Genomic DNA, 13,709 nt, shown 5'->3' with positions numbered 1-13,709 from the left:
ATGTTCGAGTGTTATCCGATGACGTTAAAAACGCGTGAAATACCGTCTAATCCGAATAATAATCGTCAATCTGAGTATCACAGATTATCCAAATTAATTTCAAATAGTCTCCTTATTATTATTATCAGTAAATTTTTGTTTTCCCAGTACGGATGATACAAACGCTCGCGATTTCTTTTTCATTTTTCTATTTCTTTCTCTTCTTTATTCTTCTTCTTCTTCTTCTTCTTCTCTATATTCTTGTATAATTTTCTATCGTCATCTCGAAATCGTTGAACGTCGACGAGCGATTTCGCGATACATTCGTCGACATTGTTCGCATAAATTCGTCCGAGTGTTCGCACGGGCCCGATATATTAAACTCGAGTTTCCGCGTCAATTGCAATCTGTATGTCCTGCGTATGTGTCTTCTCTTTCTTTGTGTGTCGCATTTTACTTTTTTTTTCTCTTTATTGTATAATATATATATATTTTCTTTTTTTTTATTTTTAATTAATTCTCTTTAGCCTAGCGGCGATAATACGTTACCAAAAGCTTATAGATACCCTTATGCGCTGCTACCAAGGTTTCATTTATTTATTTATTTAATTTTCTTGCGATTTAATTTCACGTAATTCGCATGCTTGCAATTCCCTCTTGATCTCCTTTCTTGTTATCGCTGTTTATAATTGTTATTTGCCATTGTTTCTTTCTTTTCTTGTTTTTACTGTTTGCGTGCCTGCCAAGTTCGTGAGACCGATTATCTATATGCCTACAGTTAAAGTTCGCCGCACTTTTTTTTGCCGTTTAATTATAAGTTAATAATTGATTGCGATTGCACGCTCACACTCTCATTCATTCTCACTACCTCACATTCTATCTCTCTTTTATATTCGCGTTCACGCTTCTCCCTTCGTGTTTCACGAGTTTTACTAATCCTTTCTCTCGAATTTATACGCGGGAAAAGTTGCTTACGAAAACGAAAAAAAAAGAAAAAGAAAAATGAATCTTTTACAACGTGATCTAACAATAATGCGTCTGTCCTTGTCGCGCAATCGAGGAATCCGGTTAGAAAGGATCCAGCGAAACATTTTCTAAGGAATTGCGACGTTTCTTCTCGTTCTCACGAATGCAGGATGATCTCCGCGTCAAATGGCGCCGTTATATTTTATTTAGTATCCTTCCTGGAAAAAATATCGAGGCTACGTTGATTCGAATATATTTTCTCGGGCCGTGGAAGAAACGTTCGTGGATTCGAGGGTAGACGTTCAGGTGAATAATTGGTGAGACAATTCCTTAGCCAGGCGCTGTTACACCTTTTGTACTCTCTACGATCGACATCAAGCACGTAATTTCAATCTAATCGATTTGCCACGTCTACTTATCCGTCCACGCGCAAATGTGGATCTCCTTGACGAGAATTCTTTTCATACGTTGGACATATTTCTAACAAGTCTTCCTGTGATTTCCTAATTTCTCTCTTTGTATCTCGTCGAGACCCTCAGCCACGCAGCCTGACGCGGACGAACCACATCGATCACTCATCTAAGAATTCATTAATTATTATTAGGTAATTTCTTCATCTTCTCCGTTTCTATTTATTATCGTTTGATTAGTTGCACTAGCCTTGATTGTCGGCATTTAAGGGCTGCTGGGCAGGCAGCGTTTTATGGCGACGTGCGACTCTCTTCGTTCGAGCGCGACATATTTTGTGTTCACTTAGTTTTCTCTTATCCTCTTAATCAACTGTGAAAGGAGTCTCGTCTCGATCGGACTCGCGAGCGAAAAATATCCAAGTCTCTCAACCCTTTCGCTACGTTTATCATCCGGATGAGGAATAATTCGGAAGAAGCTTGAATCGATGGCGCGGTACAAATTTCAAAAGACACATAGAGGTATTAATTATATTCGTTAAATAACGGATCTTCGAACAAACGAATCACCGGAGCGGGTTTTTTGGTAGCGAAAGGACTAACGAAAGTGTTCTGAAAACAGATCTCGGGAGTTCGATCGATCTCGAACGATTATCCTCCAACATCAACCGCGTCTGAACGAACATCGATCATTAACACGTCGATCGAGAGTGTCCTTAAGCCACGAAGATTCGAAGGCGCATTCAATTTTGACTTTATCAGGACACTGCACATGATCGACGTTGATCGAGAAAAGGAATACGATAAAGGTTCGTTGCCCTTGACGAGGTTCGTCCTCTCGAACGAGCTAAAGTATATGGTGAACCTGAAACGTTATCCTAAAGCCTCGCGTCGCTTAACTTACTTAACGATAGTTAGTTAATCTGTAAACTGTGTGTTTATAGTACAACTTAGCGATATAGTACAACAAACGATCAACGATAAACGGGAACACTTGCGAACCTCGTCGAGGGGAACGTGTCCTGCATCAAGGGATTCATCGAGAGACGTGCTTACGGATATATACAAATATTCAAGGATCGAATGTGAAGTTTGGCAAAAAGGGATCAGGTTGATAAAGGGCTAGGGAAATACATTTTTTCTCTTCCCTTTCTGTTGTCTTCTTTTCCTTGCTTTTACGTGCAAGTAACATTATGGTACATAGACTAGGCGCAAAGCAGTACAACACAAAACTTAGCACTAGGCGTTCGTTTTCAAAACGGTGAAATGGGTCGGTACCCCTAGACAAGCGTCATCACACAGGCGTAACCAGCTTTCCAAAAAATCAGGATGGCACCGATATATTTGGGACGTAGACTAAGAAGAAAACGGTTGTGAAACGCGAGCCTGCAAGCTCTACGTAATACGTCGTGATTTATTGAACCTAGAGATATGATTCGTTCGTATAGGAAGAAGTCTACATCCTCGAGAATAATTGTTCCTCGATGAAAAAGGCGTGGGGGGGGGGAGCTTGCAAGCTTCTTTGATAAGCTCGAAAGCGGAACAATATATATAAACGGCATGAATGTCTCGAGCGGTGACGAGTGTATATGGTGGAAGATCGATATAAAAAACATGAAACGCGAGCTTGCAAGCTCGCGCTAAGCTCGATACGCTCGATCGTCGTTCGCTGAGTATCCACCGTGTGTCATCGATCGTCATTCGATCTCGAAAGTTTCGCTGTATAAAAAATGGAAAGAGCTTGCAAGCTTGCGAGAAGCACGACACTATTCGCCGATTCTCTTGAATTTTTGTGTAATTTCTTTCGTGGATCGTAAGAGATACATCTTAAGATGAGAAAACGCGTGAATCTCGAGCTTGCAGAATCTGAAAGTGTCCAAGCACCAGTGAACTGTGTCATAGTTCTCTGGATGACTGGGGTAGATTTTAAACTAGAAATTTATCCGGGGTGCGCGTCCAAAGAGCAAAGTGAAAGTTGTTCGTAGCAAAGAGGAATCCGCAGGCTGATGCAGGCGACTGATACATAACGTTATTTGACGGTATTACTTATACAAACACTAAGTTTACCTCATCCCTCTCATCATCGCTTGTCTTCTACGCGTAATCATTCTCTGCGTCACAAGCATCCTTGACTTCGATACAGACTAGCATTAATTTTAGTCGTTTCGTTATTTTTTCATCTATACGATTCTTCGCTATTTTTGTTTCGTTCGCGTTTTCGTTGGTCTGATACGTAACGATCAGGACCAGTGTATTCCGTGACGTCCGATATATCTATTTACTCGAAGCTAGTCTAGTCCTGAACGACGGCAGCCTTCTTAACGAGCATCCAGATCAATCTGGGATGTATCAGAAGTAGGCGAGCTAGAGACAACGAGGGAGCGTTCGGCTTGAGGCACTAGGACGCGTCCAGGGCGAGGCACTCTGCGAGGAAGTCCTCCATGGAACGATAAGCGTGTTCCAACACACCTGATAAGGCGTGGTCTTCGTCCGCGTAACTCTGTTAAATTTAAAAAAGCGTTGTTTAAGATATAATTCAAATACACCGTATGAGATTCAAATGTTTTAATTAAGTAAGATATCTGTGAAGATTTTGTTAATTCAGTCAGTTATAGTCAAAAAAGAAGCTTTGAATAAATCGCATACCTGGTACCTGAAGATGATACCCGCTTCGGACAGAGCCTTAGCGAAGGCGACACCGTGCGTATAAGGCGCTGTGAGGTCGGCTAGACCGTGAAGAAGGTAAAGGCTATGACTGGGCACCAACCTTGCACGTTGGGTCAGGTCAGCCTCTACGTAACCTTTATAGTTCTCTGCTGGGGCACCGAGGATTCGCTCCGTAAACGCGGAATCTATACGAAAAGAACAGAGCTCAATCTAGTAAACTTTATACAATAAAAAATGGTAGAGAAAACTCGTATTCCCTTCAGTTTGTTCCAGGGAATATTCTCGATTTATACAAAATGCAGTAACTCACTGTAATAGAGCCAATCCGCAATAGGATTCACAGCGACGCCACACTTGAACACGTTCTCCTGGCTACCCAACACCATGGCAGTCACGTAGCCGCCGTATCCCCAACCCCACACTCCCACCCTCGTGACGTCTAGATACTTCAGAGTCTTTAGCAAGTGCCTCAGTACGGTCAACTGATCTTGAACCTCGACGCCACCGATTCGCCTGAACAGATCTCGTTTTCCTTGACCTCTAGCGCCACGAACATCCAACCTGACATAAACTACATCATTGTGGCTGGACATGTAGGTCCCCCAGTCGATCTTGAATCGGTCAGTCACTGCTTCGCTTCCTGGACGACCGTTCACTTCAACCAAGACAGGAAATGCCGCGTCTCTGAGCTCCTCTCGCCACGAAGGCGGTAATAATAGCTGCACTTGTGCCTTCCAGCCTTGAGGTAGGGGTACCTGAAGAATCAGTTTAGTTATGAGTAGAAATGTGTGAAATAGACATCGATAACGAAGGTTTATGAAAAGATTGACTGATTGATATTTCTGATAGACTCGATGCAATTTTAGTAGATCTTTTCATTTGTGCAAAGCATTTACCTCGAAGCTTCTTCGAGTTGGTAACGCCAGCTGAGAAAGTTTATCTCCCCGTTGGATTCGCGTGTCATATAACACGCGAATCATCTTGTGAGAGGTCATCAAGTGGACACCTGCTAGTGGAAGGCCTGGACCTTCGCAGTAGAGAACGTAGTAACCCTGAGTTTCGTCGCCGTTTGGTGGGCTTACGGACGCACCAAAATGCGTGCAGTTGGTGTAGTAGAACCTATAAAGCCCATTTATTGAATATCTTATTAGAGTATTGATGCGATCGAAATTTTAATAGCTGATAAATTCGTAGGAGTTAACGTAGTTGTGCGTAATTTTAAAGCCTGTAGATCGTTTCCACCGATATAGTTCTACGTTCTTTTAAAGTAGGTTGAATTTGCATAGCGAGATACCGTTGGCCTAATTCTACATCATTTTGTATTTAAAGCAAATTAGGTGCACCCTACAGTTAGGCTTTGACATTTGATTTTGCCAGTCTGGATTTAACTTAGAACACGAAAAATGTAGTAAATAGATACGTGACATTCTTCCTTTAATTTTTTTGCTAGAAATTCTATTAAAATATGAAATATCTTTTTGTTTATTAAAACGAGATCGTGATTCAGATACAAAATTTCGAGAACTCCAGTAAAGTAAAGTCAACTATAACACATACTATTTATGTTCTAAATACATAAGAACCCACCTACTGCTCCATAGAACTTCGCCGAGATCACACGTGACGCAGAGCGGTTCTAGACGTCGAGGATCATCAGCAGTAGGATCACGAACGACATAAAGATGTCTCTGACCTGGCCTTCTTTCCCTAGTGCCCAAATAGTACACCAAATGGGCTTTCGTGTCCCACGCTAAGATTTCACTCACCTTAAATATCCAGAAAAATATGTACAACGCTGATTCTCAATACGATATATAATAATTAATTTATTAATTTACCTCACCTCGTAACGACCGTGAGATAGGACCGCTATCCTTTGTTGTGTTAAGGTTACGTGCTTGATGTGGGTGAAGTGCTCTTTATCGCCTTCCTGAACAGCAGCTAGGAGCAAGAAGCTGTCACCATCAGGGGCGAATAGGGGATGAGGTTGTGCGTCTAACCATTGTCCTTCTGGCGCTCTCTCGGAGTGAGTCTCCTCACATTCCCACATTGGTGCTCGACAAGCGGATACCAACGAGAGATTCTGCGATCTGCTCATCCAGACGACCGCTACTTGGCTGGAATCGTCGCCCACCCAACCCGCAGATATCAGATAATATTCTCTGTAAAAAAAATAAGTTCTTTCTTCACCGATCCACTTCCACATTTTATTTAGCTCGAAATAGGATAAGGAAGGCTTATGAATAGGACGAGACAAATTTTAAACGAGTACCAATTTAAAAATAACGCTCTTTCCATTGACTTATGTAAAATTTGGTACATTTGTTATCCAATTAGAAGCAGTATCTGTCAAGTAGTATTTTGTAAAACTAGATAAAACATAATTCTCCTCAAACATAATTCTCGCCAAACATATAATATACAGAATGTAATAGAATAAATCGAGTGTCAAGAACGCCACTAATTTCCTGAATGACCCAGTATTATTAGTTAAATTAAAAATATCTTTAACGATTTCTAGTGTCTTTTCCAATGAATTTTTAGAAATGTTGGTAGCAGAAAGTGTGTTAATTATCTCAGACTAGTTTACACATACGAAATTATCCTTGAAGGCTTTCCTTCAACTACTTACTGCCCGTCCAAAGCAGGTGGCGGCTTCAGCCTTATCCTGAAGAGGGTCGTCGAGTTCGCTGTTCCATTTCCATTGTAGGAGTTGGTCAGGTTGCTCAATTCCATGAGCCACAGATCGACCTCTGGATTGAACGAGCCGGGAGTAGGATATCTAATTGACCTCGATGGTGGGAATGAGCCTCTCCTAGGCGTGGACAAGGGACTGGAACTGGGTCCATCCTGACCCGGTTGGCTACTGAACCAAGGGAATTCCAGGGCAGTGACCTTGGTGTCATTGAAGCTAGCAAAGAGAAGGTGCGTGCCATCGGGACTAGGCCAGGTTGCTTCTGGCCGCGGCATCACTTCTTCTTGATACAACCAGTCTGGCACGCCATTATAAATTACTCCAGGGACACCTGTATCGGTTATCCGCACGTCTTCCGCCGCGGAGGGTGCTATCCTCACGTAAATATCATTCTCCGAGATCATCAGGAGACCAGACGTGTTACCCAACCAAGTTGCGTGTTGTAATCGCGTTTGCTGCATTCTCCCCGACATATGCAGACGAAGAGGCGTGTGATGGCTGAAATCAGCAAACAGTGCGTGAGGATGCACGAGTAAATATAGCATTGATGGAATAGAAAGGTTTTATTGATGGACAGTTTACTTACTCGTTCGTGACGTCGTAGACTGTGTAGTATGCGGTGAAGGTATTTCTGTACACCTGCAATGATAGAGTCGTTTAGTTATTTGGCACTTTCGGAGAATTTAAAGATTTCCGAGGTTTCCACGTTATCGTGATTTTATAATTTATGAATTATAATTCATTTATATATCGATATAAATTTACAAATTGGATTATGAACATAATTTTTCAATTCTTTTTTACATTTGAAAACACTATTCTGGGATAGTTAAATAGTAATTAGTAGTAAGTTATATTTCAAATCATTTGGTTTAGTGCAACGATAGTGGGCTCTCTAACGAGGCAAAAGGCTTGCGAAGTCGTTCCTCGTATTTTACATTACTCACCGGCTTGACATTGTGTTTGAACAACACAAAACGCAGATCGCCGCTGCACTGGTAGCCTTGAACGTTCAGCTGTCTCTGGAAATAAAGCCGGCCAAGATTTACGGGCTTATGCATTTTCCATTTTCTGTGTTAGCGCGAATTTTACGACCATTAACTGTCCTCGTAAAACCAAACGATTCTCGAACTTTCAAGAACAATCCCTCGAAACATAGATTCACGTGCGATGGCCGTTTTAAATCAAAGACAATACGACGCCGTATTTACGCGATGTTTCCCGCATAAAATTATTCCTCGCGTCCTCATCATGCTTTTTAATTATAACAGTCCGCTATCAGTAACGTTATGAATCTTATTGCATTGTTTAATAGATAATGGCTTCCATTGTGCGCTCGTGAATTGCTGTGCAATTGGATTATGCACTAGACCAGAGTTCAATATCTATTTCTGTTCAGAAGATGAAAGGCACGAGTTGTGTGACGATTGAAGTGTGTTTTTCTGATTACCAAATAAATGTGATGTATTCGTTCACTGACTGGCTGTAAAAATAAAGGAACAAGAACGTTGGATTTGCTTCGCCTCAGCCAAGCAAAATCATTTCGAAGAATTACCATCTTCTAAAGCTACACATTCGCTGGTTTAAGAAGCATTTATTCCGGAGAGATCACATGAGTACCTTTACGTGAGCAAAACTACCTAATGGAATCAAGCGATCATACATTTATCAAGTACAATCTTCTATCCAATTTCATTAACATGAATAGCAAGAGTTCTCCATCAGCAAGCAAGAAGAGCCTCGTCTATAGTCGAGCATTTAATCCCCTGACATTTGGGTTCTTTGGAATCAGCAAAAGCTATGATAGCGATCGTCACCGCTCGCGTTCATTAACCGCGATCTTACAACTGAACCACTAGAAAACATTATTACCCTCAATCGTATTTCATATTCCTCGTCGTCAGATGAGAAGGGTCCTTCGTTAACGGCTAGTAAATAGACATTCTCGCTTCTCAAATCTCCTTCTCCGCTCTTATACGAAATTTCCGAGGTATAATAACCAAACTTTGTCAGTATATTGAGCGAATAAAATTGTATTAAAAAATTATAATGAAAATATGAAATGCAAAGAGACCAATACTCACAGACTCAAGTGACCTACAGCTGTGGGACATTTTTTAATGAATCATTTCAGATTAATTAAAGTTTAGCTGTTAAATTCTGTCTGTGTCTGTTAAATCCTATCTATTAGATCATAACCATCAAGATCATGATTGTTCTTACAACGAATATTCCACAATTTCTTCACTTCCTTCCTCTTTTTACTTAGCTCATTATCATTCTTCTTCTTCTGCCTTCGTTTTAGTTCTCGATCATCTCTCGTTCATCTAACGGGCGCGCAGGATCGTTTCGTGAAGTGAAAATGCAATACCACTGAAATGAGCGAGGAAGAGAGCGACTCCCTTTTCCCTCGAATAAACCGGCGAATGCCTCAAATTTCGCCGTATATACGGGCTACTCTCTGTGTTTTATGACGCGCCGCGGGCTAAACTCTGCCCGGTAGATAAGACGATGGACGTTTGATATTCGACGGTTAAGACCGTTTATTGCCACCCCTTTTCTCGTTCTATGTACATCATACGGAAAAATTTTAATAGTTACATATATAGAATGTAGCATATCCAACAGATTTCCTTTATTTTGAAATACGTATATATATATTACATACAAATATAAATTAAAAAAAATATATATATTTAAAAAATGACACAAATGAAAATAATTTAGTCATATGTTTAAAAAAATATCAAAACCGTTGAAGAGGCATTTCCGAGATCTGAGAATACGAAATTATAAAGTTAATATTATGTGATCATCGCGGTGTGTTCTGAAGATCAACGTCCAGACGATATGAACAAAGTTAACTGAAAGAATTAATTAACTCGACAACATACCTTAGCGTCATTAAATTCTGTTCTACGTTTGAGCAGAAATTTTTCGTTTCACATCACCTAAGTTGCTAATTTGCATTGTTCATTCAGCGTTTAGACGAGAATTCAGATGAGATCTTTCCGCGGTCGAAGTTTTTCCTCTCGGAGAAGGTCTTTACATTTAATTGCTATTAACCTCAGGCTGCATTCCGCCAGGTTGGTTTTCACGTGTTTAATTAATTTCGTTCATGCGCTGAAATTTATAATCCTCTTTGGGAGATTGTTCAAGAAGTAAGAACGCTGATACCTCCTCGCAGCGCGGATTTCAAACTCGAAGGACTTGAAAAATATTCTGCAATTTTGAACCACGAGATTGCATTAGACTTAATTGAAGTTAACCAAGGAGCGTCCCCTGTTGAAATTCTTTCCCGACGTTCGCTGAACGAGGTCATTGCACTTGGACGTTCGGTCTACATAGATTAATTAAGCTAGAGCAAATTTTAATTGTCGCGGCTGCTTCTGCACCGATTTTACTCGAATCGAGGAGCAACCGTTGAAGGACGGTTTCCACTCGTATGTTTCACGGCCCCGTGTTCGTTCTGCTCAAATTTCTATCAACGTTCTCGGATTGTACAACAAGCACAGCCAGGCTTCATAAAGATGCATAGAAAGATTAAAATACAATGCGACTCTTGCGTTAAACTATGCAGATTCACACCGAACAATGCACTGCTGTTCTCCTACTTCGTGAAACGAATATTAAAGAGCTTATAACAAAAATGATCCTTGCCAAATGGTATAAATGAAGTCGACGAAATTGTATGGTTCAAAGTGGAGCGGAAATTAAGAACGATAAAATTGCGTTCGAGGTCTTCTTCTTTTGAGAAAGAAACTTTCGTTAACACGCATTGTGTGATACGTACGAGCGTGTGATTAGAGACCAGAAGGGACACGGAATTGTTGTTGGTGTCCAGGAGAGTGAGGGAACCGTCGTCAGCCTGATAGACAAACTTGTCGTGGGCAACCCAAGTCGGTGTTAACCTATGCGGCGTTAGATCATCACGAAGGCACTCGTCTAACGTGAGCCGTCTGCCGCTCCAGTACAACAGCTCGTCGACGTACCTGAAAGTTCATGTCTAATTTGATAATAGCTCTTCCGGAATATCAGTTCGTTAAACACCTAATCCAGTTTACCAATTACCTTGCAATTAGTATCGAGTTAGATTGCAAATATTTTCGATTAATTTTAGAATTATTAATCTTTTCGTGAAGTTAGTTAATATTTAAATTGCATGGAGCTTAAGTTCATGTATAATTTGATAATAGTTTGTCTAGAACGTAGTTGAATTTTCGATGCCTGTCAATAATTCCCTTAATATCGGAAAAGATGTTTAATATTTTAAAAGATGCATGTTTTCATCTATTCTCCGGCTTTAGAGTTATCGATTTTTTCATCACGTTCGTTAATGATTTAAATCACAATGCTTTTAAGGCTAAACTTCCGTGTTTACGACGTTTAAGGATTGCGAAAAAGTATAGAGAGGGTAATGTTATAGAAAGCGAAGGGATGTTCACATTCCGAGTTGGCTTTAAGGGCGATAAAATGGAGATTTTCTGGCGGGACGAGGCTGGTTGCCCGAGAGAATTTCTCGCAAAAAGTGAACTCAAAGGTAAAGAGTGAAAGTCAACTCGCGAGCTCTTTGAGCGAACTCTGTATCTGATCCTGTTTCGGGATGTAACTCGAGCTTGATTAGTTCCTTCTTACAGAAGAGTACACAAGACCTTGTTACGAAGTAAATCATAAGATTCAGCTGAAATTCTCTGTATTAACAACAAAATAATGGATTCTTCTATACACATGGAAAATTATTTATCAACATTATAAAATAGTGATTCTAAAAACTTTAAATTGATGAGATTTTTATTGCGATATTGAACATACGAGTTCTTCATAGTCAAAAATCCCAAAAGAATTAATGAAAATTTTAGTAATTTCCTAATGATGCGTCGAGTTTATTCCGTTTCTTTGTAAGTATTCCGATACTTATAAACCATTCAAGTGCAACATTGTAAACTTATAAAAATTCGATATAAACCTACAAGTAGTTAATTTTAACTCATATTGAGCCTGGTAGTCCCAACGGTAAAAAAAGTGGAAAAATAATATCGTTTACAAAAAGCTGCATAAAATTCCTCCGTAGAATTTCCACGTGGATAAATCGGCTTTCCGGGACGACTACGGGTCGTGGCTCGTTAATATAAAGGGATCAAGAGATTTCGCCCGATACGAGGGAGCAGCTCCGCTTAATTTTGCGAATCTACACCGGGTAAGGCATTTCCGACTGTGTAATTGCATCCTCGGGCAGCGGAAACTATCGAGAGGACCGTGGACCAATAACGAGTAGAAAAGAGAAACGAAAGAAATCGTTGGAATACTTACCCGAGAAGGTAAATGGCCGTGACGATCCCGGCGATAACGAAGCCGATGACCAACAGCGAGAAGATTATGCTCCGCCAATTGTGGCCGCCCTCCGCGTATGTTAGATCCTGTGAACAGACCAAAGATCTTTGTCGTCAGCGATCGATCGATCCACCAAATGAGGGATCTACCAAATGCACAAGCTTGCATGCAACCCGCGAAACCTTCGGGGAAGAACAAACGTTCACGATCGACAGTCAACACGGCTCATGCTGGTAATTGGTTTGTTAGTTGATTGGATCTGGTTTCAGTTGGGCATTCTCAGGTTTGTTCGAAGCCAGAGATTCCTGCGGTGACTTTTCTTCGGTGGTTACAAGGCAGTAGCCCTGTTGAGTTCGTGTGATTGAGATCTAGTGCGAATGAGTCTGGGATCGTGCATAGAATTCGTGACATTCTCGACAATTAGGAGAACAGTCTTTGGTGACAATTTTAAGATTGGTGTTTCGCGTTTCGTTCAGTTTAGTTGAATTATTTGAACTGAAGTTGGTGTTTAATTGAAACGAGTTCGTTTAAATTCGAGTCAAGTCAAATCTAATGGAAGACAGTGTATACCTAAAATGGCGTTAAGGAAGAACAGATCCCGAGATTGGAAATAACAGATTACGTTACCTAATGACTGTTGCTCTTCTCGAGACAATATTTGTTTCGAGAGTATTTCAGTTGAACAAATCTTCAAAGTTTCAAAGAATTCCCAATGTTCTCAAGAATTACTAAATATATTATTATTAGAGTCGTTGGTAAGAGTTTCGAACTTGTTGTCCGAGACCGGTTTATGAAGATAGACACCGGTTTAAGATAGACATCTTTTCATAAAACGTAAACAATACAGCTGTCCATAATATCTTTAATATCTTAAATATCTTTCCTTCTATTACTTAGAAAGTAAAACGATACTATAAGGATCAAGGACGATCGAGCTTACTTTCTTTGGTACAATCGCGAGGGTGGTACTCGTATAAAGAATATCGAAGGATTTCGTGCAGGATACGCGTTATGGTTCGTGACATGCATATTGTATTTGGGTTATGCTCGCAACGTAGGTGGCTGCCTCTGTTCGCAGGGCTAAGCCAGATAACACGTTCCTACCGTGTAATACATAGCGGCGCGACTGGATTTTCGGGACCTGTTTGAATGACCACGCGACCTGCGCTACGCACACGCGTGTTTGCAAAATCCGGCCTCCGCCGGGGGTTATCGATTTGCCACATAAACGTCCCTAATCCGACCGCTGTTTGTCCAACAGCTTCTATCGTGAACGATCACCGTGTTATTTGTCTCCCTTTAATTGATTGCTAGAAGCACATCGACTTGTATAGTAATGACGTATTAACCTGTTAATAGGACGAGATGATCTACCTCTCTTAGATATGCAGTGGCGTATAAATAGTAAATTATCTCATCATAAATTCATCGATTTGGCTTATATCATTCATTGAAACCTTTAATTTCGGAAAGAAATAAAAATTGCAATTCTTTTAGATAGATACAATGTCACATCTGAATCTGATAGATTCCCTCAGAACGATCAAATTAAAGGAGCTGAACCAGTCGCAGCTCGAAGCTCTCTCTGGTTCGGAGCCCGATCATTAAATTTGTAACAGCTTTTAAACGGTCCTTCGTGCCTGTTTGCCACAACGTACGTTTTA

General features: G+C 40.6%; 1 protein-coding gene across 4 annotated transcripts in view; it reads right to left on the bottom strand.

Annotated features, from left to right (window-relative positions):
* Positions 1-430: 430 nt before the first annotated feature.
* Positions 431-13,709, bottom strand: part of LOC126917312 (dipeptidyl aminopeptidase-like protein 6) — a 114,538-nt gene continuing 101,259 nt past the window's right edge. For all 4 annotated transcript variants that reach the window (XM_050724059.1, XM_050724062.1, XM_050724060.1 and 1 more), the window contains 11 exons: positions 12,025-12,131; positions 10,508-10,706; positions 7,662-7,736; positions 7,301-7,353; positions 6,652-7,212; positions 5,863-6,181; positions 5,607-5,785; positions 4,916-5,138; positions 4,330-4,774; positions 3,999-4,204; positions 431-3,852 (listed from right to left, as the gene is read on the bottom strand). In XM_050724059.1, the coding sequence (XP_050580016.1) occupies positions 3,751-3,852; positions 3,999-4,204; positions 4,330-4,774; positions 4,916-5,138; positions 5,607-5,785; positions 5,863-6,181; positions 6,652-7,212; positions 7,301-7,353; positions 7,662-7,736; positions 10,508-10,706; positions 12,025-12,131 (2,469 nt within the window). In that variant the 3' untranslated portion in view covers positions 431-3,750. The remainder of the gene's footprint in view (positions 3,853-3,998; positions 4,205-4,329; positions 4,775-4,915; positions 5,139-5,606; positions 5,786-5,862; positions 6,182-6,651; positions 7,213-7,300; positions 7,354-7,661; positions 7,737-10,507; positions 10,707-12,024; positions 12,132-13,709) is intronic.

Source organism: Bombus affinis, chromosome 6 (genome assembly GCF_024516045.1).
Source record: "Bombus affinis isolate iyBomAffi1 chromosome 6, iyBomAffi1.2, whole genome shotgun sequence".
Lineage (NCBI taxonomy): Eukaryota > Metazoa > Arthropoda > Insecta > Hymenoptera > Apidae > Bombus > Bombus affinis.
The sequence above is the reverse complement of the archived record's forward strand: the minus strand, read 5'-3'. Positions and strand labels throughout refer to the sequence as shown.